The sequence below is a fragment of the Lipotes vexillifer genome, unplaced genomic scaffold (assembly GCF_000442215.2).
Source record: "Lipotes vexillifer unplaced genomic scaffold, Lipotes_vexillifer_v1.1 scaffold853, whole genome shotgun sequence".
In the NCBI taxonomy this organism is placed as follows: domain Eukaryota; kingdom Metazoa; phylum Chordata; class Mammalia; order Artiodactyla; family Lipotidae; genus Lipotes; species Lipotes vexillifer.
In genome coordinates this window covers 2,215,652-2,240,058 of record NW_006792734.1, presented here as the reverse complement: position 1 = coordinate 2,240,058, position 24,407 = coordinate 2,215,652, and the positions used below count along the sequence as shown (strand labels likewise).

Sequence of the window (24,407 nt, the reverse complement as noted above, 5' to 3'; positions counted from 1 at the left end):
ATTCCTGCTAGCAATGGACAAGGGCTCCAATTTCTTCTCATCCTTGCTAACACTTTTTGTTTTCTTCTGTTTTTGTTTTTGTTTGTTTTTTACAATATCTATCCTAATGGGTATGAAATGGTATCTCATTGTGCTTTTGATGGGAGTGTTGGGTTTTTCTTTCTGATTTGCAGGAGCTCTCTTATATTAAAAATTTTGGTCGTGTTTATTGCAAATATGTTCCCAATTATTGTTTGCCTTTTAAGTTTGCATGCAATATTTAGTGTATAAAGTTTTTGTTGTTTTTATATAATCAAATCTATGGATCATTTCCTTAGCATCATCTTACCTTATTTCTATGTCTTTCCCCTCCTTCTATCTGATAAATATTTAACTATATTTAACTCCTTCTATCGGATAAATATTTAACTCCTTCTATCTGATAAATATTTAACTATATTTCTTGTTTTCTTTTTCATTTAACTCTTTAACCTACCTGAAATTAATGTAAGGGTAAGATACAAGGTAAAGGTCTATCTAGTCGTGTATGTCTTTATACTCAGTTGTTCCAGCATCATTTATCAAATAAGCTTTCCTTTCCCTCTTACGACAGATACTAAGTTCTTCACGTGCACTAAGATCTGCGGGTAGCACTATGAGGTGCCTCCCAGAACCCCCTTCAGGAATGAAGATCTTATCCCCCCAGTGGCTAGAAAACAGCCTCAGCTTTGGGGATTGCCTCCCCTAAAGAAAATTGCCTCACCCAGGGTCCCACCTCCTTCCAGGGGCAGGTTGCATCCAAGGAGTGGTCCAACATGAGGTTATAAAGGCCCAGACACCTTGCCCCAGTGCAGGACAAATCTGAAGGGCCATCCTAGCCCCCATGTGACCTTGCAGTTGACTGAGGCTTTTATTAGGCCCTTACCACAGATTGACTTCTCCCTTTGCTCAGCCCTGCTTCCTTCCCTTTCCTTTCTGTCCCTTGCCTTCCACAGGTGTTGGTCCCAAAATCATCCCCTAATAAACACCCTATGTGCTAATCTCTAGAGTTTGTTTGTGGACTTTTTCTTTCATTGATTTATTGAATTTAGCACCCTGTATTTCAATGTTTGTAGTTTTAGAATCCAGCAGCCTTTTTGCGTTCTTAGTTGTCATCATCTGAATCCCTAAACTTATGATGTTGTGTAGTAAACAAAAACATCAGAACCCAAAAATATTCACTAAGGAATGAGAAATGAGGCTCCACTCAAATATCACCTTTCCTTTAATACTAGCATCTTCCTTTTACATCTCAACTGCAATGCAAAACAATGCCAAGTACAGGTACGAGGAAAACTTATTGCAAAGTGACATTTTAAATCTTGCAAAAGAAGCAGCATCTTATGATGTTGATAGGCATTATATTAGAATGCAATTTAAATTTTTTTAATTAAAAAAAAATGTATTTTTATTGAGTTAACACTGGTTTTAACATTATATACTTTTCATGTGTAGGACATTATATTTCCAATCCTGTATATACACTTACAGCATGTTCACCACCAAGAGTTTCCATCCATCAACATGCAGTTGATCCCCTTTACGCATTTCATCCTCCCTCCCACCCCAACCCTCTGGTAACCTCTTGGTTACCAAACCAAAACTGTTTGGTTTTGGTTTGATTTGGTTCATTTATTTATTCTGGGTTTTTTTTTTAAAGAGATAATATTATTTAAATGACCCCAAAAGTAATCAACCAATAAGGGGCTAGTCTAAAACAGCTTAGAATTGAAGAATGGGATATCAATAAGGTTGATAACATGGTAAACTCTTCAAAAAAGAATGTCTAAGGCTTCACTGGTAAATTATATCAAACGTTAAAGAATAATGAACACCAGCCCTTCTCAAACTCTTCCAAGGGATAGAATAGGAAAGAAGAAAGAACACTTCCTAATTCATTATATGAAGTTAATATTACCATGATACCCAAGCCATATGAAGACATTACACACACACACACTCACAAGATCCCACATGCCACAGGGCAAATAAGCCCAAGCGCCACAACTACTGAGCTCGCACACCTCAACGAGAGAGACTGAGTGCCACAAACTACAGAGCCCATGCTCTCTGGAGCCCATACGCCACAACCAGAGAGAGGAAACCCGCACGCCACAACTAAGAGAGAAGCCCACACGCCTCAGCGAAGATCCCGTGTGCTGCAACTAAGACCGACACAGCCAAGGAAATAAAGAAAATAAATAAATTTTTTTAAAAAGAAGAAATACGGTATTTTAAAAAATAATAAATAAATAGCAAATGATTGAGGAGAACTAGGGAAAACTGATGAAATTTATGGTTGGTTGGTCTTTTTTTTTTTCCAAAAATTACCCTTACACTGAGAAAGCCCAAACTTAAGTGATAGATGTCTTATCATGTTACCATAGGATTTTGTGGAGAAAATTAAACCCAAAAAAAGAAAAATGAAGTGAAGAATTCGTTCTTTTTCTTTAATAGGTTATTACTTTTAAAAATATTTATTTATTTATTTGGCTGTGCCACGTCTTAGTTGCAGCACGCAGGATTTTTGTTGCTGCATGCGGGATCTAGTTCGAACCTGGGACCCCTGCACTGGGAGCGCGGAGTCTTAACCACTGGACCACCAGGGAAGTCCAAAGAATTTGTTTCTCTTGATTCTAAAAATCAGTGTTTGACAGCTAGCCGTCCTATATTAGCAAGAGAAGAACCTGATTGGCTGGTCCAGCTCATCTTCCTGATACGCCTTAGCTATGGATGGTTCTGCCTTAACTAATCCATGGGTCCCACTGTATAGAAGATAGGGACTTTGGCTCGGACAGAAGTATTACATCAGCACTAAAGCCCTCCCTCTCACCAACCCCCTGCCATTCTTCCTTCCATCATCATCCATCCTGAGGATTAGCCAGTCTCCCCTGGGCCTCCCAGCGCCTGCTGCCCGGCTGCGGAAACATGAGTGTCAGCCCAGCAGCCTTCCCTTTCCAACTCCCTTCTGCTCTTCAAACCTCCTCTCCTGCCTCCACCACCACCGACCCCCCATTTCTGTCCCAAAGAAGTTTCAGAGAACATCCTCAGCACACTGTGTTCTCCTATAGGGAAGTCTAAAGTTCAGGGCTCTGGGCGGTTAAGCTCAAGGCCTCTCACCGGGCTAGAGATGAATGACCCAGGGAGGATGGAACACTCCCGTGGAAATGGTTGAGGAAGTTGAGTCAGCCTGTGCCTTGCTACGGTGGGGCCCAGGTGCCTGACCCTCCGGAGGTTAGTGCCCTTGTCTTATGTGTTGTGCCCTTACCTCTACCTTCGGAGGTAACTGGCCCCTGAGACTCCTGGATCACTACATTGTCCTGTCCAGAGAACTGTACTTTAGGAGAAGGATGAAAGAGGGAGAGGGCTCTTCTTGAACCTTAGGAGATATTTTGAGGCGCTGTGGGACAGGAGTAGGGAGACTTCTTGGTGCCACATCAGTAACTTCTTCCTCTGATTGTATTTACTTACCAGCCCAGAGCGGGGGGATTTCTCTACCTTCCCAGAACTGATTCTCTGGACCCTCTCATGGGCCTTTTTTCTTCTCTCTCTTTTTTACTATCGAAAACTTCATCTGAGCCTCAACACAGCCCCTGACACAGGTCCCTTCTGCCTCTCTCCACACCTCCATGTCTTTCTATCCAACCTGGTGTCATAACCCCTCTGAGCCTCAGTTTCCTTATCTGTAACATGGGAATAAAGATAGCATTTACCTCATAAGAGTAATTGTAAGGTTTAAATGAGATAAGGAACATGCAGCAATTCCTACAGCACCTGGCGCATGAATGCTCAATATACATTAGCTACTGTTGCTATGATTTTATTATTTTATCAGTCATGCAACCAATTCTAAGGAGCACTTAGTATGTGTGAGGTCCTATGCTGGGAACTTAGGGGTACTATGCTTGGCCTTAAATAGGTTTAAATCTACTTGGAGAGAGAAGAGAAATCACCAATCAATAAAATAGTTCAGAAGCAAACAATTTGGCGGTTTTTCAGAATCTGTCAAAATGCCCAGAAATCTCACTCTATGCCTCTTAAATACACCCTCCCCCACTCCCCATTTGCTGCATCTTCGGGGGTGGGTGGGGGGCTGTTTGGCTGGATGAGCCTGCCATCAGGATGCTGTGGGCTGGGCTTTGGGAAACCCACATGGGCCTTGTCTGGACTTCCCGGCTAGCCCTCCCTTCCACACTCCAAGCCAACAGCACCAACACAGTCAAGGCCTCAGCCCTAACTTCCATCTTCAGGGGGACAGAGCCAGCGTTCCAGCCAGATTCTGAGGAAGAGGGGATTGCTGACCAGGGGGTTTTGCCGGGAGGACCAAGGATTTTGTCTCTACCACAGCCCTAAAAGTTTCCTTAGGAGGGATGGAGGGTGAGGGTGGGCTGGGGGCAAGGGGCGGCCAGAGGCATTTGTGGGAGGGAGGAAGGAGGGGCCACACCTACCGACAGGGAGGAGTAGGAACCAGGGAACTCAGCCAGCGGAGGGGATCAAATTCCTCTGCGGTGAACTCTGAGATAGGAGCTTGTGGGCACGGAGGCCTGAGAAGGGAGAGAGCCAGAGGGGAAGACCCAGCCACTCCACCTACCCACAGCCCAGTTCCGCAGGCAGCAGAGCCGGCAGGAGCCACCTTCCCCGGGGCCCACGCCTGCCTGTCCCTCCTGGGTCCTCAGTGCCTGCCGGGAAGGAAAGCCGGAGAGAAAAAGGAGACAATGGAGCCAGACAGGACTCAGATAAAGCTTGATCCCAGGTGAGTGAGGGAGGCAAGCCCCGAGCCAGGAGCCAGTTGCTAAGCAGCAGGGGCCCCTCTCACTCTGACCTGTCCCTACCTCCCTCTCAGGGCCCTTTGGCTCCCAGCACACAGAATGACCCAGGACTAATAATGGTCTGGCCATCCCACAAGGTCCTCAGGGACACTGTGGGGTAGGGCGAGTGTATGATCCTTCAGAGCCTTGGCTTTGGCCCCCAACCAGGGAGAGAAAGATCCCAGAGGTGGGGGCAATGGGGGGCATGCACAGAGCCCTGACCAGCTGGAGATCCATTCCTGGTACTAAGGGTCCGCTCTTTCTCTGGGATCCTGCTGTTTCTCCCTAGCCAACCTCTGCGCTTCTGCCCCAACGGAAGTGGAGAAAATGGACTATGGGCTTTTTGAGCACTGCAGCCAGACCTACCCATGGCCTAAGTGGCAGCCTGCCTTACACAGTGACCCAGGCCAATTCTCCATTCCCTCTAAGAGTCAGGGCCTTGAGGGGAGATGGACAAGCTCCCTGAACCCAGGAGTATTTGAGGGAATGTCAGGTTGCTGGTGTCCCTTCTGCTACCCTCCCCGTCCCCAGGTCCCCATATTCTGAACACACGCTGGTGTCTCTCCAGGTACACGGCAGATCTTCTGGAGGTACTGAAAACCAATTACAGCATTCCCTCTGCCTGCTTCTCTCACCCTCCCACAGCAGCCCAACTTCTGAGAGGTGAGTCAGGGACCCTCTGTAGAGGGAACTGAAAGGAGGGAAAAACTGAACATCCCGGGGGAAGTCAGAAGAGCTGAGAGGAGCTGAGGAGAGGTGGTCCTGAGGTAGCCAGCCTGGAGGGCCTGGGAGGATGACTGGCCCAGTGTCTGTCTGTCATGGTAAAAACCTGGGAGAAGAACAACTCCTAAAGGAGATAAAAGGCCAAAAGAGAGGCGCGACAACATGGCCCACAGACAAAGCTGCATGTTGGGCCTCCCCAGCTCAAATTGGGGACAGTGGTCTGGAGCATTTTTCAGACCCCAGGGCCACCCAGGGACTCAAGCTGGTGCCCAAAGCCCCATAGAATGCCCTTGAGGTGTGCACAACATCCTCCTCAGGAGAGGGTCTGTACAATTCTAGTGGGGTGGTTATTATGAATAATGTTCTGAAAACTTAGGTGAACCTGTAAAAGTATTCTGACAGTGTTGGCCAACTAGATCCTATTACTGAATTGCTTTTGAAAGTGAAAGGCAGATGATGGGACTCTGTTTATTCCTTGGACACGTAAAACAGGACAATCAAATGACCCTAGCATCTTGAAAAGCAAATGTGGCTCCCATCCACATTTTATTTGGTTTCCCTACTGCGGGACAACACACCAGTGTTGTCAACCAGAGGCAATTTTGCCCCACTGGAGACTTTTGACAATGTCTGGAGGCAGTTTCAGTTGCCACAGCTAGAGGGTGCTACCGGCATCTAGTGGATAGAGGTCAGCAATGTTGCCCTGGAAACAAAGGAAAGTCCCCACGACAAGGAATTATCTGGGCCAATGTGTCAATAGTGCTGAGATTGGGAAATCCTTCCTTACACAATGAAAATGGATCTCACATTGCTTTGCTACAAAATGTGCAAATAGAAGCACCAAGGATGCTCAAAGCAGGGAGACCATTCTGAGTCTGGTAGTCTGGAGAGCTGCCTTGTCCCCAAGTGGAACTGTTGGAGTGGGTAGCAGTTGGAAAGTGGAGAGCCGGTGGTGGGCACGGCTGGGGTTGGGGTGGAGATAGAAGGTGCAGGCAGGTTCTCCAGACACTGAGGAGTTGGATCTGGCAAGAGTCAAGGTTACAGGTGGGGAAGCAGGGGACAATTGAGAGGGCTGGGCAGGTAGGGTGGGGCCTGATGAGTGTCAGGCAGAGGAGTTGTACTTATCCCGCAGACGGAAGGAGTGGACAAGGGCTCTGAGATTGGGAGGGGCTGGATAGTGTTTCAGGGTCATTAATCAGCAATCAAGATAGACTTTGGGGAAGAAGAGCCTTGAGAATCAGGGGTATAAATTGGAGGTTATTGCCCCAGCCCAGCAGGAAGGGCAAAACCTGAGCTAGATCAGTGTCAGGGAAAGGAAGGGAAGATTGGAAAATACAGGCAATCCAAAGAAAGAGCAGGCAATCTGGTAAATATTTAGACAAGGTAAGTGAAGGAAAAAGAAACTCTAATGATGACTCTGAGAATCTGGACAGTGGCGATGACACTGACAGAAATAGGAGAGTCAGGAAGAGGTGCCCATTGGAGGATGTGGTGAAACCCCTTCCTCCTTCATTTATAAACTCTGTTATTCCTTAAATTAAATGCCATTTAAGAAAGAACTATTCTGGAAGAACTACTGAAACTTTCACCCTACACGATTTTTTTTTTTAATGGACTGATCCAAACATTTATTTGTGGAAGGGAAGGACCAAGAAAAGCCAAGACAATTTTGATAAAGAGTAAGGAAGGTATGTGCCCTACCAGATATTAAGGGTTATATATCAAGACTAGAGTAATTAAAGCAATAATGTAATAACTGCAACCACACAACTCAGATTGGGACTTGAACCCACTTTTGTTTTTTTCCTTTAAAAAAAAATTTATTTATTTTTGGCCGTACTGAGTGGCATGTCACATCTTAGTTTCCCGACCAGAGGTCAAACCCATGCACCCTGCAGTGGAAGAGAGGACTCTTAACTACTGGACCTCCAGGGAAGTTCCCCACTGTCTTTTCATTGAAATCACACACCTGGTCTCAGGACTAACTGAAGCCCTGGTTCTTTATGCTTCTGCACAGAAGAAATTCAGTGAAAGGCAAAGTGATAGGTAAGAAGTAGATTTATTTACAGAGCTACACACTCCATAGACAGAGTGTGACACATCTCAGAAGGCGAGAGGCCCTGAAATACGGGGTGATTAGTTTTTGTGGGCTGGGTAATTTCATAGGCTAACTAGTGGGAGGATTATTCCAACTATTTTGGGGAAGGGGCAGAGATTTCCAGGAATTGGGGCACCACTCATTTTTTGTCCTTTTATGGTTGGCCTCCAAACTGTCATAGCACCTGTGGGGGTGTCATTTAGCATATTCTAATATATTACAATCTGTGTATAATGAGGCTCAAGGTCCACTGGAAGTTGAATCTTCCACCATCTTGGACCTAGTTGTTTCTAACCAGTTTATGTCGCGTCCTCAAGAGCTATGGTTTTTAGAGGTTGTGTCCTGCCCCCTTCCGTCCTGTTTCACAAGGGGCCTGACAAGCAGAAAAATGAAATAAAATAGAGGGTCTAGAAATAGACCCATGGCCACTTGGGGACTTGCTATATGAAAGGATGGTATACACATCAGTGGGACAGGATGGACTCTTTGAGGAGTGATGCTGGAGAATTGCCTGTCCCTATGGCAAGTAAATAAACATGAAAATAACTCCAATATAGCTTTAATCCAGATAGATTAAGTACCTAAATGTAAATGCAAACATTTTTACAAAAGAAAATATGGAAAGATATCCTTATGGTTGGAAGCAGAGAATAATTTCTAAAATAAAACACAAGAAAGCACAAGTGATCTTGAAGATTGACTACATAAAGCAAACAAAATTCTGTACAACTAAAAACACTATAAACAATGTTAAAAGCCAAACCAAAGACTGGGAGAAGATATTTTCAAGCCTTATAACCAACAAAGGATGATTAGTCAGTATAAGAAAAATTTCCCAATAAAAATTAGATAGAATAGATGATCATACAATTCATACTAGAAGAGGAAACCCAAATGGACAATAAAGGTACAAAAAGATTATCTGTTTTGTTAGGAATTAGGGACCCTCAAGTTAAACAATGAAATAACATTTCACTACTCTCTCAAAGATGAAAATTGAAAGTCCGATAATCCCAAGTGATGGTGAATTTAAGGTGAACTGTGAACTCTTATAGACTGCTGGTGGGAGTACAAATTGGTATAACCACTTTGAAGAGTAATTAGATACCTTTAACACTGAAGATTCTCATCTCCTACAACCCAGCAATTCTAATTCTAAGTGTTTGAATAGAGGAACTCTCCTGTACATGCCAAGGAGACACATTTAAGAATGCTTATGGTAGCATTTGTTTGTCACAATGAAAATAATAACAACCATGAAAACAATGTTGAGTGGAAAAGCATTTCACAGGATAATACTATTTATATAGATTTTTTTAGTGCAAAGCAATATAATATGTTGAGTATGTACATATATTGTAAAAAAATTAAAACATAGAGGAAAAGATACACCTCAACTTCAGAATAGTAGTTAGCCCTGGGAGGTGAGGTAGGGAAGTGAAAAGGATCCAGGAGGTATATACAGGGGCCTTTAAGGTACATCTGTAATGTTTTATTTTTCTAAGAATAACTTTTGAAGCAAAGTTGGCAATATCGTAACACTCTTTAAAATGGATTATGGATATATTAATATTTGCTCTATTACTATATTTATTTTTTAAATCTTTATAATTTTAAAAATAATTATAAAAAATAATTTTTGACAGACTGTGATGAAATGTTAGATGAAAAAAATAGAATGCAAAATTTTACAGTATGATTGCAGTAATACAATATGTATGAACTTTAACCAGGATGCCTTTTTTTTTTTTTAACATCTTTATTGGAGTATAATTGCTTTACAACGGTGTGTTAGTTTCTGCTTTATAACAAAGTGAATCAGTTATACATATAACAGGATGCTTTTTTAAAGCAAGTTTTTACTGAGCAAATACTACATTCCATGCTAAGAGGTTTAATTGGAGGATAAATAACCTGCCCAAGATTATAGAGCAAGGAGTAAATGGAATTTTACTTTGAATTCAGAGCCTATGCTCTTAACTTCCATGGAAATACATTATGCAAAAATGACAATAATTTTTGGCTAGGAACTAGCTAGGATTATGGTGATACTCTTTTTTCAAAGTTTTAATGTTCTTATATTGTTTTCATTATTTAAAAAAGTAATCTTCACTGTTACAGATACAGTGGGAAATTTGCTAGTTGCTAAAGGTATAATTGTATTCAAACAGGTGAGTTAGACAAGCATTTCCCAAAACGTGTTCTTTGGAATACTAATCCCAAGGAGAGCTCCATGAAAACAGAGCCTGTAGAAAAATAAGTTTTGCAAAAGCTATATTCTGTAACCTCCTTTTGGAAATTAACAATACAAATCAGATTTAAAACTTGGTATACTCCACAGGAAAGAAACATTCTTAACCTTGTTTAAAGTGTTTCCAAAGATCCTTGTGCCACTGGATACTTTTGTTCCATAATATCTATTAAGATGCAGGAAAAAAAAAAAGATAGAGGACAATCTTCCAAGAAGATAGATGAATTTGAAGTAGAGTAGTGGTGTCGGGCTATGGACGCTAAGGAAGTTCTCCCTCTCATATTTTGCGCTATGTAAGTGGATACAATGGCCAGTAGATGCTGTAACTTTTGAAGCAAAGTTGGCAATATCGTAACACTCTTTAAAATGGATTATGGATATATTAATATTTGCTCTATTACTATATTTATTTTTTAAATCTTTATAATTTTAAAAATAATTATAAAAAATAATTTTTGACAGACTGTGATGAAATGTTAGATGAAAAAAATAGAATGCAAAATTTTACAGTATGATTGCAGTAATACAATATGTATGAACTTTAACCAGGATGCCTTTTTTTTTTTTTAACATCTTTATTGGAGTATAATTGCTTTACAACGGTGTGTTAGTTTCTGCTTTATAACAAAGTGAATCAGTTATACATATAACAGGATGCTTTTTTAAAGCAAGTTTTTACTGAGCAAATACTACATTCCATGCTAAGAGGTTTAATTGGAGGATAAATAACCTGCCCAAGATTATAGAGCAAGGAGTAAATGGAATTTTACTTTGAATTCAGAGCCTATGCTCTTAACTTCCATGGAAATACATTATGCAAAAATGACAATAATTTTTGGCTAGGAACTAGCTAGGATTATGGTGATACTCTTTTTTCAAAGTTTTAATGTTCTTATATTGTTTTCATTATTTAAAAAAGTAATCTTCACTGTTACAGATACAGTGGGAAATTTGCTAGTTGCTAAAGGTATAATTGTATTCAAACAGGTGAGTTAGACAAGCATTTCCCAAAACGTGTTCTTTGGAATACTAATCCCAAGGAGAGCTCCATGAAAACAGAGCCTGTAGAAAAATAAGTTTTGCAAAAGCTATATTCTGTAACCTCCTTTTGGAAATTAACAATACAAATCAGATTTAAAACTTGGTATACTCCACAGGAAAGAAACATTCTTAACCTTGTTTAAAGTGTTTCCAAAGATCCTTGTGCCACTGGATACTTTTGTTCCATAATATCTATTAAGATGCAGGAAAAAAAAAAAGATAGAGGACAATCTTCCAAGAAGATAGATGAATTTGAAGTAGAGTAGTGGTGTCGGGCTATGGACGCTAAGGAAGTTCTCCCTCTCATATTTTGCGCTATGTAAGTGGATACAATGGCCAGTAGATGCTGCAAGTATGAGAAAGAATAGAGCACCAAAGCCAGCAGATACAAGAAACTGCAAAAGCACTTCCATATTGAACAGTTGGAATATGCCTCACCTCCACCTTCATCAACTTAAGCAACCTTAGGGCTGCATTTGATTGTTTATATCACTCCACATTTCCTTCCATAGCTATGTGAACACACACCAAGAGTCAGCATGTGTAATGGTGAAGAGAATGGACTTAGGGTCAGGAACCCCTGGGTTTAAATCCCAGCTCCATCACTTCCAGGCTGTGTGACCATGGGTGAGGTGCTCAAATCCCTAAGCCTAGTTTCCTGAAAAAAACCTACAAAATGGAGATGACAATAAGAATTCTCATGGGGTCATTTCTTTCATTCAACAAATAGTCACAGTTACTGTTCCATGCACTTGGAGATAGAACAGAAAACAAGCCTGACAAAATCCCTGCCTTCACAGAGTTTATACTACCATCACTCCGATGGGGATAGACAACAAACAAGTAAATAAATATGTAAATAACCTAACTGTTGGGGGGCAGCTTGGGAGAGAGGAGGTAACACCACACTGGACGCTCAAGGGAGGCTGGCTGAGGAGGGGGGTTTGAGCAGAGAGCTCAGTGATAGGAAGGAGCCCGCCACAGGGAGCTCAGGGAGGAAAGACAAACAGACAGAAGCCGAGTACTGTAAGGTTCTTGAGGTGGAAACAGATCAGGTGGTTGTTGGGAGGCTGAGGAGTGGTAGGGAAATCCTAAACATCGATAAACAGAAGAGGCGAGAGGCAGCGATTGAGTTTGGAGAACGCAGGGTGCGGGAGAGCATGAGGAATCAGTAGAAGAGACCTAGGGTCAGAGACCAGGAGAGGAACCAGGAGAACTGTGGTTCTGGGGGTCAAGGGGAGGGACATTTTCAAGGAGGGGGAACAGTCAAGGACAGTTAACACTTGCTGGCTTCTGGAAGGGCTGTTTCCACTCTCAGCTCTCAGTGAGCTGATGAGGACAAGAGGCAAGTAGGGGGTGGGGGAATCCCACAAGGAGAAGCCAGCAGGGGTATGCCCCTTCCCAACAATGGATGCTGGTTTTTAGAAATCTACTGAAGTAACTTTTGTTTCTGCCTATCTGGACTTTACATTTTGTCCGCATTTTTTAAAACTAAATATTTCTATTGTAAAAATAATTCAATGAAGTCAGTACGAAAATAGAGAAAAGTGAAAAGAGAAACAGTCATGTATGGTCCCACCACTCAAGACCAGCACTGCAAATATCATAGCATAAGTTCTGTTTTCTATGCTTTTATTTAACATTAGTGGAAATCATACTATACTACAATTTTATGTCCTGTTTTTATAAGCATGACATCATATGAATTTTTTCATGTCATTCTATGTTTGGCAAAGTATGTGTTTAAAAAAATCTTTTTGTTATAAGATACGTATTCATTATAGAATAATTGGAAAAGAAAGAGGACAAAAGCCACCCACAGTATCATCACTCAAAGACAGCATTGTTAATTAATTTCTAGGCTTTTTTCTAGGCAATGATTTTTTAATGTTTTTATTTTATCAAAGTAACACATGAACATGTGTTAAAAATTTAAATAGTACAAAAAGGCTACTAAAGAAAATCAACTATCCCCTGCCCTATTTATTCTCATTTTTTTCTTAAAAAAAAATTTTTTTTTGGCCATGCCATGCGGCATGCAGGATCTTAGTTCTCTGACCAGGGATCAAACCCACACCCTCTGCAATGGAAGCACAGAGTCTTAACCACTGGACCATCAGGGAAGTCCTCTCGTTTCTAATCTTCATCCTCCTTTTTTAGCTGATGATTATTCTGATAGTTACCTTCAAATTACCATTATTTCCTGTGGTATCAATTTTGGACATTATCTGTAGCTGCCTCTATAATACATGAAAATTTAATTCACTTAGCACCAAACTTCTTCCACTCTTTCCACATAGTTATGTCAATATTTTTAGCTGGTTATCTGTACAGCTGTATATACTATACCTATATTTTCTTTCTGATTCTGCCAACTATGGACAGTACTTCTTCACTTTCCATTTTATATGATAAAGATATTAGGGCCCCACTCTTTCCATCAACTCTTTTCTACCTTTCTCTCCCCAAATCCTTTAAACATGGTTATAATTTTACCACGCTACTTATTTTTATTTTTTATTTTTATTTATTTATTGGCCACACCACGCAGCTTGCAGGATCTTAGTTCCCCTACCAGGGACTGAACCCAGGCCTCTGGCAGTGAAAGTACCAGGTCCTAACCACTGGACTGCCAGGGAAATTCCCTTTGCTAATTTTGCATTCTGCTTTGTTCACATAAAGATTTGTTTGTTTTAGTCATAAATTACATACAGTAAAAGGCAATGATTTTTATTTTTATTATTTTTGGCTGCACTGGGTCTTCGTTGCTGCGCGCGGGCTTTCTCTAGTTGCGGTGAGCGGGGGCTACTCTTCATTGTGGTGCGCAGGCTTCTTCTCATTGCGGTGGCTTCTCTTGTTGCGGAGCACGGGCTCTAGGCGCGCGGGCTTCAGCAGTTGTGGCTTGCGGGCTCTAGAGCGCAGGCTCAGTAGTTGCGGCGCACGGGCTTAGTTGCTCCGCGGCAATGTGGGATCTTCGTGGACCAGGGATCAGACCCATGTCCCCTGATTGGGCAGGCGGATTCTTAACCACTGCGCCACCATGGAAGCCCATATCTGTATTCTTGTTGAAGAACATGTGGACTGTTTCCAGTTTTGGCCATTATGAACAATGCTGCTCTGAACATTCTTCTGGTGATTAAGGCACTCATTTCTATTAAATATGTTTCCGTGAGTGAAATTTTTGTGTTGCGGGGTAGGTGTATGTTAAGCTTTAATAGATACTACCAAACTGTTTTCCAAAGTGGTGGCACCACTTCCAACAGCAATGTGTGAGAGTTCCAATTGTTCCTCATCCTCACCAGCACTTAGAATCATTGGTCAAAGGATGATTAAAATTAAAAGCAATTCTAGCCCTTTTGGTGGGTATATAATGGCACCTCACATTTGTATTTCCCCAGTGACTATTAATATTTCACACCTTTTTATGCTTCTTGAGCATTTGGATATCTTCTTTCGAAAAGTTACTGTTTAGGTCCTTTTCACTTTTAAAAATTGTGTTCTTTTTCTTTCTGATAGGAATTCTTTATATATTATGGATACGAGTCTTTTGTTGGGTATTTGTATTGCAAATATCTTCTCTCGGTCTGAGCATGCCCTTTCATTGTCTTAATGGCTTTCTTTGTCAAATGGAAATTCTTAATTTTAAGGAAGTCCAGTTTATCAATTTTTTTTCTTTATGATTAGTGCTTTTGTGTCCTATTTTAAAAGGATCTTTGCCTATCTCAAAGTCATTAAGGTATACTTCTCTGTTTCCTTCTAAAAACTTTATTAACTTTCACATTTAGGTATTTTTGTATGATGTGAGGGAGGGGTCAGTGTTCTCTTTTATCACTTTGCATATTAAATGAGATGCAATTAACCCAGCACTTTCTCAGAAAGAATCCTTTCCCCCTGAATTGTAGTGAAGCCTTTGTCATAAATCTGATGACCATAAATGTGTGGATCTGTTAATAAGTTTTTCTGTTTTTTAAAACAGTGTTAACACTTTTTAAAAATATTAGTACATAGTCTTTGCAAAGATTTTTTTATGGTATGCACAAATTTTTCATGCCTGCATAATATTCTATTGAGTAGTTTACATAATAATTTCAGTATTGTTGGACATTTACGTTTTTTTTAAATGTAGGGCTATTAATAATATTAGAAACATTATCTCTAAATAAAACAAAAAATAATATATTACTGTTATTTTGCAAAAAATAATATATTACTGTTATTTTGCTCTTCTCTGGCTGCTAGGCAGATTGACTATTTTCCCACTTCCTGAACTGTGTTAGTATCATTTTCCCATTTGCAAGAGCCTTCTGTTTTTGTTATTTTCTTTACATAATAAAAATTTTAAACTTGTGTACACATTTATTAAAAATGCTCTCCCCCCAGTCTGTTTGCTGCCTATATATTTTTTTAACATTCAGAAGTTTAAACTCTTTATGTCAAATTTGACCATCATTCTCTTTGTGATTTCTTGGATTACACCTAAGCTTAGGTAGGTCTTCCCTCTCCAAAGTCTTGATGCAGATACAATTCTTTCTTTTCTTTTCTTTCTCTCAATTTTCCCTGTTTGATTTTTAAAGGTTTATCTCTTTAATCTATCTGGAATTATTTTGATATATGGAAGGCTTTATGTGTATCTCATGATAAAACAATCATAATTGTTTTAAATCCACATTTTTATTGTATAAGGGTAAAATTTTGTCAGCCCCCAACCCCACCCCCATGATGTTTATATTTTTAAAGTTTCAAGGAAGGAAGGTAAAGTCTCTTTTTAATAAAGGACTGCAACCAGGTGTTTTTTGGCTTTTGGTTGTTTGTTTTGTTTTGTTTTCTTAATGTTTAAAATTAGCAGAGCCTACTGGAGCAATATCTGTAGAGGTAATTGAGAAAGAGGCAACAGAGTTAAACAGCAACAGCAATGCCAAGCCAGTAATTTGGTCACCCAGAGGGCTGTACCCTAATTAAGTGGAGGCGGGGTGGAGGCAGGAATGGGGAGGAGGGAAGAAAAATAGCACAGTCCTGCCTTTTGAGGTCTGTAATAGAAAGGAAAAGCTTACTACTGACTTCAGAAGTACACCTTGGGACCTGGAATCCAAGAGCCACCTTCCCCATGGCAGGTCCTCTGGATTGATCACAGACCTAACTGTGGTCAGAGGTAAAGGGCCTCTTGGATAAAGTAAACAGAAACAGAGAGAAAAACGTGTGCCCTGAAATAAGAACAACCAGGATCAACATATTTTTTGACAAATTCACCTTTGTCCTGGTTGCTTCTTGTGGTGCCGCCAGGTATGAATGACCCAGATGACAACTTAAGTCTTTACTCTGGTATGGTCTCCTTCCTCCCTGTTTTGGTGTCAGCAGTAATATCTCTGCCTGAGCTGCCCTCAGTCACCAAAACATAGAGCAGACCAGCCAATGCCTTCCTCATACTTTACTCCCAATGTAATAAGACAGTGGCTTGGACTCTGACAGTCTTCCCCCACTTCATCTGTCATCTAGCCAGTTAAGTGGCTGAAAGGAAGGAGTCTGCCAACTAGGGAAGAGACTTAGATACATGAGGGTCCAGGCTTAGTCACTGAGGACACAGAACGCTTTGTTTAAAACTAATTGGTTAGAAAATGTTCAGAAACAAATATTGTGACTCTATTAATGTTTTCCTGTTAGCAATGGTGAGGCCAGAGGAGCTTCACTGGTGTTTGTTGAAAAATTGTTTGTTATCCTTTGACCATTATCAGGCGAGCTTGTTTAAAATGTGGATTACTGGGTCCATCCCAGATCTGTTCCAGATCTGTTGAAACAGCATCTATGCGGATAGGGCCTGGACAGCTACTTTTTAACAGCTCCTCAAATGATTTCAATAAACACTAAAGAGAGCTACTGGGCCACATTTAATGTAAGACTAAGTGTGAGGCCAATGTGGGTCATATGTCCTTGGAGTCTTTACTCATATCCATTTCTTTTGTTAAAGTCCCTTCCTATGTCCCAGTTTTGTGACATAATTTTTGAAATCAAATTTAAACAGCTCTAAAGTAAATCAAGAGTTATATTCTGCTTTAATTATAATGTTAATTGGTCCCTGTTCTGCTAGCAAAACACCTGACACAGAAATAGAAAACTGAATAAGCCCTGTTGACCTCCTAATTTAGAACTTTTGCTAATTATGTACAAACTTGTTTGGTGTCTATATCCTGGTTCAGATAAGCCTTACCATACCTAGAATTATCTGGTCTAGTCTCTCATGAATGCAGAAGAATGACTATTTCTTAGTCACATGTTGGATACTCTAGATCTAAGAAATAGCCCATATTCTGCATGAGGGGGCCTAGACCAGGTCATTCTAGATATGGTAAAGCAATTTAGATCCACATGAGAAAGCCCACATCTTCTGCTCCTCAGTCCTGATCTTCAGCTCACTGGAGTCTCCCCTCTCAACTCTAGCATCGGGCCCTGTGGAAATTTCTCTCACAGTCATCATGACCTTGCTTGCCCTGGGCTCAGTCGCCATCTTCCTGGAGGATGCTGTCTACCTATACAAGAACACTTACTGCCCCATCAAGAGGAAGACTCTGCTCTGGAGCAGCTCTGCGCCCACGGTGAGGGCCCTGTAGCTGCCTTTTGGGAGGGACTGGAGGGGAGGCAGGGTCCATCTTGAGGATTCCTTTAAACTCAACAATTCAAGTTGCCTTCCTCTACCACCTTAGGGTGAGGGTTTTAGTCTGATATCTGCAGTCAGGACCCCATGCCTGGAAGGTCAACAGGCAGTGGGATGGAGCGTTTGAAATATCTCAGAGCCACAGAAACAGCTGAAGAACCCTCTCAGCCCACCGGCAGCCTCACTCGCTACTCCCCTGCTACAATATTGCAAGCCTCCTTGGACACACCAACTTCCTGTTCCTCAGAGGGTAGGAGGAAAAGAACCTTTTCCTTTTCCCATGCGGTCATGCTCACTCTACCCTTATGTCATAGGTCTTTTTAACTCGCTCCCACAGCTATTAGATAGGTCTTTGGCATGTTCCCAGGTCATAAAATGGGACTTCTCTTTCCATGTGGTGAGCTCTGTCTGTTTGGGGAGAAGAACAAAGCCCTTGAGGTCCTTTCCTGCCAGATGACATCTGCCTGGGCCATCTCAAGACATCAGATGCTCTAATAACATCTTACAGATGAACTGACTTACTCTTACCCCAGTGATATAAGTTGAGATAGTCTTCAAAAGAGCCCCCTGACTCAAGGTCACTTTAACTAGTTATTTTTCCAGCTGGTCACTTTGAAGTAATGGTGCCTCAAATGTTTAGGTTTTGCTTCCTTGAGCCCTTGTTGTAAAAGGTGAGCACGAAGCCTCCTTCCTTGCCCTAACCAGCTCCTTGCTCTTCTCCAAGCAGATAGTGTCTGTGTTCTGCTGCTTTGGTCTCTGGATCCCTCGTGCCCTCATGCTCGTGGAAATGGCCATAACCTCGTGAGTGTCCTGCCCTGCCCCCAGCTGAACTGGATATCCTTCTGGGGTCCCCCACTCTGCTCCCCTCAACCCCAGGACTCCAGAGTCCGTGTCTTCTTTTATCCCCTATCCCTTCCATAAATCCGTGCAAACCAACTGATCACAAATACAGCCCTTGAACTTCCAGTTCATCCTCAGGCACCATTTCATTCCCACAGCCTGAAATTGCCCTCTTCTCACCCTGTCCTCTCTCTCACTTCCTCTTGGGTCACACACTCAAAACACCTAGCCCCTACCTGATCCCCTCAGGAAGCCCCACCTCCCCCGGCCCCTTTGCAGTCTGTTTTTCTTTGGCAGGAAGGGCTGTCCTATCAGCTGCTGCCACCTCCCCTTCTGTGTACTCTCAGACCCACCTCTCCCCCAACTCCAGGTTTTATGCGATGTGCTTTTACCTGCTGATGCAGGTCATGGTGGAAGGCTTTGGTGGGAAGGAGGCAGTAGTAAGGACACTGAAGGACACCCCAGTGATGATCCACACAGGCCCCTGCTGCTGCTGCTGCCCCTGCTGCCCACAACTCATGCTCACCAGGTAAGGTGGGAGGGGGAGGCCGCCTGGAAGAACAGGTTAGCCTCTTCCTGCACTCTCCCAAGAGCCTCTGCTGGCTCTCTCAGCCCTGCTTCAAGCCTCATGGAATTAGGCTCTTATGGAACAAAGCCAGTGATGAAAGGGTGGGCATCCCGCAGCCAGGGTCCACACACTTGGCACCCACGCAGGGGTAAGGGGAGCAGAGGAAGGAGAACTCCGAAGTTCCCATCACTTAAGCTTACTGTCCCCTACAAACTTTACCACACAGAGCAAACTGGATCTTGGACTATTTACTTTCCCCTTCCGTCTACTTCGGTTAATGAGGTTGGGGTCAACACTCAGTTCTTACTCAAAGGCAGCATTCTGGTCTGAAGGTGAGTGGGAGGCAAGAAGGAGGGTTCCCAACGCTCTCAACATTCTGGCTTCTTCCGAAGTCCCCATCCATTTGACCACGTTGATGTCTATGACGGCGGAGCCCGGTGAGGGAGCTGGAAGGTCTTTTTGGGGTGGGTGGTTTGTGGGTCCATGTTCCTAACCCTCTTCCCACTTCAGGAACAAGCTTCAGCTGCTGATGTTGGGCCCCTTCCAGTATGTCTTCTTCAAGATAACACTGAGCCTGGTGGGCCTGTTTCTCCTCCCTGATGGCATCTATGACCCAGCAGATGTAAGTCAGGAGTAAGGGGCAGCGGAGGCCAAGATTCATTAAATACCTTTGAGCTCTAGAAGGAATAGCTGGAGCCAATATCCTCTAATTCAGGGCCCCAGGAATGGGGTAGCCCCAGGGACAGGGTGGCTGTGGAAAAGTAGAGGCTCAGGGACTCTGATGGGGAGAGAAGAAATGGGAAGGGGTCAAGGCTTTGGGGCTTTTTTACCTTTCCCACCATGGGAGAGGGGAAATAAAAGGAGAAAAGGGCTTGCTTCCTCATTGACTACTTTCTGGCCTGCCACCAGATTTCGGAGAAGAGCACAGCTCTATGGATCAACGTTTTCCTTGGTGTGTCCACCCTGTCAGCTCTGTGGGCCCTGGGCATCCTTTTTCGTCAAGCCAAGCTGCACCTGGGCGAGCAGAACATAGGAGCCAAATTTGTTCTGTTCCAGGTAACTATACCCTGGGAGAGAAAAGATGGTTAGTAATGAGCCACAAATAATAGGGGTTAGGAGCTGAGACTAATAAAGGATAAAAGTGGGTCTGGGAATCTTCTTAAGCCTTAGGTTTCCTGTGAGATTTGGAAAAGAATCCCTGCCCTTTCCCAGTTTTTGCTTTTCTGTGCTTTAATAGTTTCCAAGCGTTGCTGTAGCAAAATATCACAAACTGGGTGGTTTAAAGCAACAGAAATGTGTTGTCTCACAGTTCTGGAGGCCAGATGTCAGCGGCCCATGTTCCCTCTGAAAACTGTGGGGGAGAACCCTTCCTTGACTACTCCTGGCTTCCGATGGTTTGCAGCAATCCTTGGCATCCCTGGCATGTCACATGGCATTCTCCCCTCATGTGTCTGTGTCTTGTGTCTCTTTTCTTATAAGGACATCAGTCATATTGGAATAAGGAAGGACCCACCCTACTCCAGTATGACCGCATCTTAACTAATTATGTCTAATTAGTTACCAAAACAATGATGCTTTTTCCAAATAAGGCCACATTCTGAGGTACTAAGGGTTAGGACTTCAAAGTATCTTTTTGAGGGACACAATGCAACCCATAACAACATGTATTATCAAACCTTAATTTCTTATACCTTTGCTTTTTTCTCTTCTTTACTACCCATTACTTCTAAATACCTGCAATTCATCACCACCAGAAACATCAGCATTATCACAGCTACAACTATGGAGTGTCTATACCACATACTAGGCACTTTTCATACATTAATTACATTTAACTTCACTATAATTTGTTTGTTTTACAAATGAGGAAACTGAGATGTTATGGGGCTTGTTCAAAGGCTCATAAGGGATGGGACTGGAATTTAAACCTAGATCTGTCTACTCCCAGACCCACATCTCTTCTTATCACACTGCCTCTTCATCTTCACATCTTTTCTGACAATTCTCTAAAACTCACGTTTGTTTACTTTTTACACTTTCCATTCTCTAAGCCCAGAGATAACCTTTCCACCAAATGCAGTGACTTCTAGCCCAATATTGTTTCCCTTCTCACTTCATTCTTTCTGTCTCCTTGCTGGGCCCTTCTCCTATTCCCAAGGCACAATGACTCCTTTACAGTTAACAGAGTGATTTCACATAAATTCTCATTTGATCTAAGCAGGTGCCGCTTACAGGCACATAGTAGGTAGAATTGGAGGGTCCAGAGGAAGACAGAGGACAGAAGAGCCTAAAATGGAGTAAGGGACTGAAGGGGCACAGAAAGGATCTGGGCCCCAGAAGCACTTAGGGTCAGGCTAGTGGGTAAAAGCCTTGTGATTGCCGAGCCTGCCCATGATTATTGTGGGGAAGCCTAGAAAAGCCAAGTCTGCCCTGAAGAGGCTGTGCTTCAGAAAAGTGTACTCAGAGAGGGCAAGTACAAGACACATCTCAAACACAGCAGTGGGCCAGCCAGCCTCAGTGCTGGAGATGCTGAGCCCCTACCCTCACTTCTCTTTTCTCTCCTGCAGGTTCTCCTTATCCTGACTGCCCTGCAGCCATCCATCTTCTCAGTCTTGGCCAACGGTGGGCAGATTGCTTGTTCGCCTCCCTTTTCTTCTAAAATCAGGTCTCAAGGTGAGCACGTAGGAGCTCCTATTCTATTCCAGGATGGGCAAGAGGGGGAGGTCAGGGAGGAGAGGGAATCAGAACGAAAGTTGGGCCAGCCAATCTCAGAATACTCAGAATGTTCTGCTCAGAATACTGAGAAAGGAACCTGCAAGAAATCTAGCAGAAGCTCTAAGCAGACTATGACCTCTCTGATCACACAGAGGAGAGCTGCAATCCCACAGCTTGAGGCCAGCCCTGATGGCCAACCCAGGAAGCCATGGGTTCAACCCTCAGCTCCAGGCAGAGCAATGGGTGTGGTTAGGAAGCAGAAGTCATGCTGATGAAACATGCAAAAGAAATGTTTAGTGCTAGCCTCAAATTGCAGGAGGTAGAGGGCCAAGTTCTGGTTCTGGCTCTACTATTAACCTGCTATGTTACTTGTGACAACTTAGTATCTCTAGGTCCTGGTTTGAGGACAAATTGGAGAAAGTGTTGTTCAACTCATATGCCAAGGCTGCTAGTGGTATAACACCTCTATAAGTTAGTATAACCTACATTATATTTTGCCCCATGCTGCAGTGATGAACTGCCACCTCCTCATCCTGGAGACTTTTCTGATAACTGTGCTGACACGAATATACTACCGAAGGAAAGACAACAGAGTTGGATATGAACCTTTCTCTTCTCCAAACCTGGATTTGAACCTCAAAGCTGGAGGTGGATTGCTTGGACAATGAAAGAGACACTGCACTCATTAGATGGGCACAAGATTTCTTTACTGTTCCTCAGCTTTGACCAAATGGGGATGGATTCCATTGTCAGAGCAAGCTGGCTAATGGTATACACTTGACTGTAGAGACAAATGTGAACTATGCAATAGGATGAAATTGTTTTGGATCTTGCCTGAGGAAGATATTTTAAGTTTTATAAATAAACAAACAGGATGGAGTTTGATGTTCTACAACTGGGCACATTGCCTCTGTGTGTGCCACTATTAGCCCATAAAGCTTGTATATTAAAAGGTTTCTCTGAGGTTTCCCAAAGCAAATGAAAGGGGGAAGAGTATGTGATAGTTTTACTGGTATAATAACAGGAATAGAACTCAGCCAGGCAAAATAGTATGAGCCCAAACTCTCAAAGAAACCAGGCTTCTGAAGAACAGATGAAAGGTGTTCTTTCCCTTACAGATGTGTCAGTAGGGCACTGATGACATTAGACCTGGGAGATCTGGATCAGCCTCCCTTTGTGGGACAATGGCTTTTTTAGTCTTCTGTACCAAGCAGCAAAAGGAATCCCGATAATATGGTCATGGAGTTATTATGGAGAGACAAATTAAGATGCAAAAGCAAAGGAAATGATCATACAGGTAAAACCCCCAAATTAGGATGCAAAAGCAAAGGAATTGATAGTACAGGTAAAAGCCCCAAATACATAAAACATATCATACACATGTATACAAGGTCAAAAACACAGAAAATGGAATATTACATAAAATCACTTTTCCTTTATTTGGCTAATGACAAAAGCCAAAATAACTGAACAATTTAATAACACTCAGACAGGAAAACAATATACTGAACACCAATTGAGGAAAACGTCTTTGCGGACACCGGCACTGATGATGGGGCCAACATTCATGCCAAGGCCAGAATTTTTTTCCAAGACTCTTTCTGTTCAGGATCCTCAATATAAAACAACTCAACCAATCAAGTCTCTGTGTTCAAAGCAGTCAGTGCCTCCCTAAGGGTGGGAAAGCCCACTTGGAAGCTGAAAAAAACACAACTGGAGTCATCCTAATGTTAAACCAAGTACTTTTGTTCTCTACCCCAATCTGAATACTAACATTAAACTTTGGCAGAGTATCTTTCTCCTTTGTTTTAAAGAAAATTAACATTTAATAGTATAATCCCAGGAACATGTTCTACTTACTTGGAAAAATAATAGCTAGGGACCACTCTTTATCCCATGACAGTCTATTCTGTGAGAGGAAACAAGAACAATCATTGCATGACCTTGAAAAATATAACTTTAAAAATACTTATATTGGTAAGGTTTAAAAAAAATACCATTAGCTAAAAACATTGTTAAGGGAGCTCTTTTCCTACCTGTACTGATTCAACTTCTGGTGATAGTTTGTGCTGACAGAAAATGTAAAAGCTATGGCTTTTAGGGAATTAAACAAAAGCAGTGAAGTATACTTGATTTGGAAAGATTTTAGATATAGGGTCTGGAACAGGATTAAAAAGGCAATGAGCTCCAGAAAAACAAAAGCTACCCATACATCAAGAAACAGAATAAAAATCACTGTGAAGAACCATTGTGGAGGGAATATTCAAAGACTGCCTGGACAGCTGTGTGGTCAAAAGTAAGAAAAATGTAACTCAGGTGCTGCCTAGGAAGTTATCAGTGATCAGAAAAGGTCAAAAGCTCTCTTGACCTCCCTCAAATTTTTTCTCTCATTCAAGATTTTCACCCTACTTGCATCCCCAAGCTTCTTACCCAAGCCTCAGCAAGATAATGGTCTTTGGCTCTAGCTATCAGAAGCAGCTGCAGCAGTACAAATGATCCATTTTTATTCCTCTACAATTTCAACCTCTATCCTTCAGTGCTACTGAGTGTAGTGTATGAAAAAAGCAAACTTTTTGCCCAGCTCATCTCAAGGTAACTGCTGAAATGGCACCTCCTCAGCACCGGCTACAGGGCTTCTGTCTCCATTCTCCTTCTATCTTACAGCGAGAGGCTCTGTAAAAAAAAGGCCTACCAACTTT

At 42.3% G+C, this 24,407-nt stretch overlaps 1 protein-coding gene across 1 annotated transcript; it reads left to right on the top strand.

The window, feature by feature from the left end:
* The first annotated feature begins 4,519 nt into the window (after positions 1–4,519).
* SLC51A (solute carrier family 51 member A) lies at positions 4,520–22,603 on the top strand. The gene is made up of 9 exons (XM_007465873.1): positions 4,520–4,771; positions 5,395–5,489; positions 17,372–17,526; positions 18,313–18,386; positions 18,796–18,954; positions 19,504–19,615; positions 19,903–20,049; positions 21,561–21,666; positions 22,219–22,603. Exons 1-9 carry the CDS (start codon positions 4,734–4,736, stop codon positions 22,374–22,376), a joined length of 1,044 nt encoding a protein of 347 aa, XP_007465935.1. The 5' UTR covers positions 4,520–4,733; the 3' UTR covers positions 22,377–22,603.
* Positions 22,604–24,407: the final 1,804 nt, after the last annotated feature.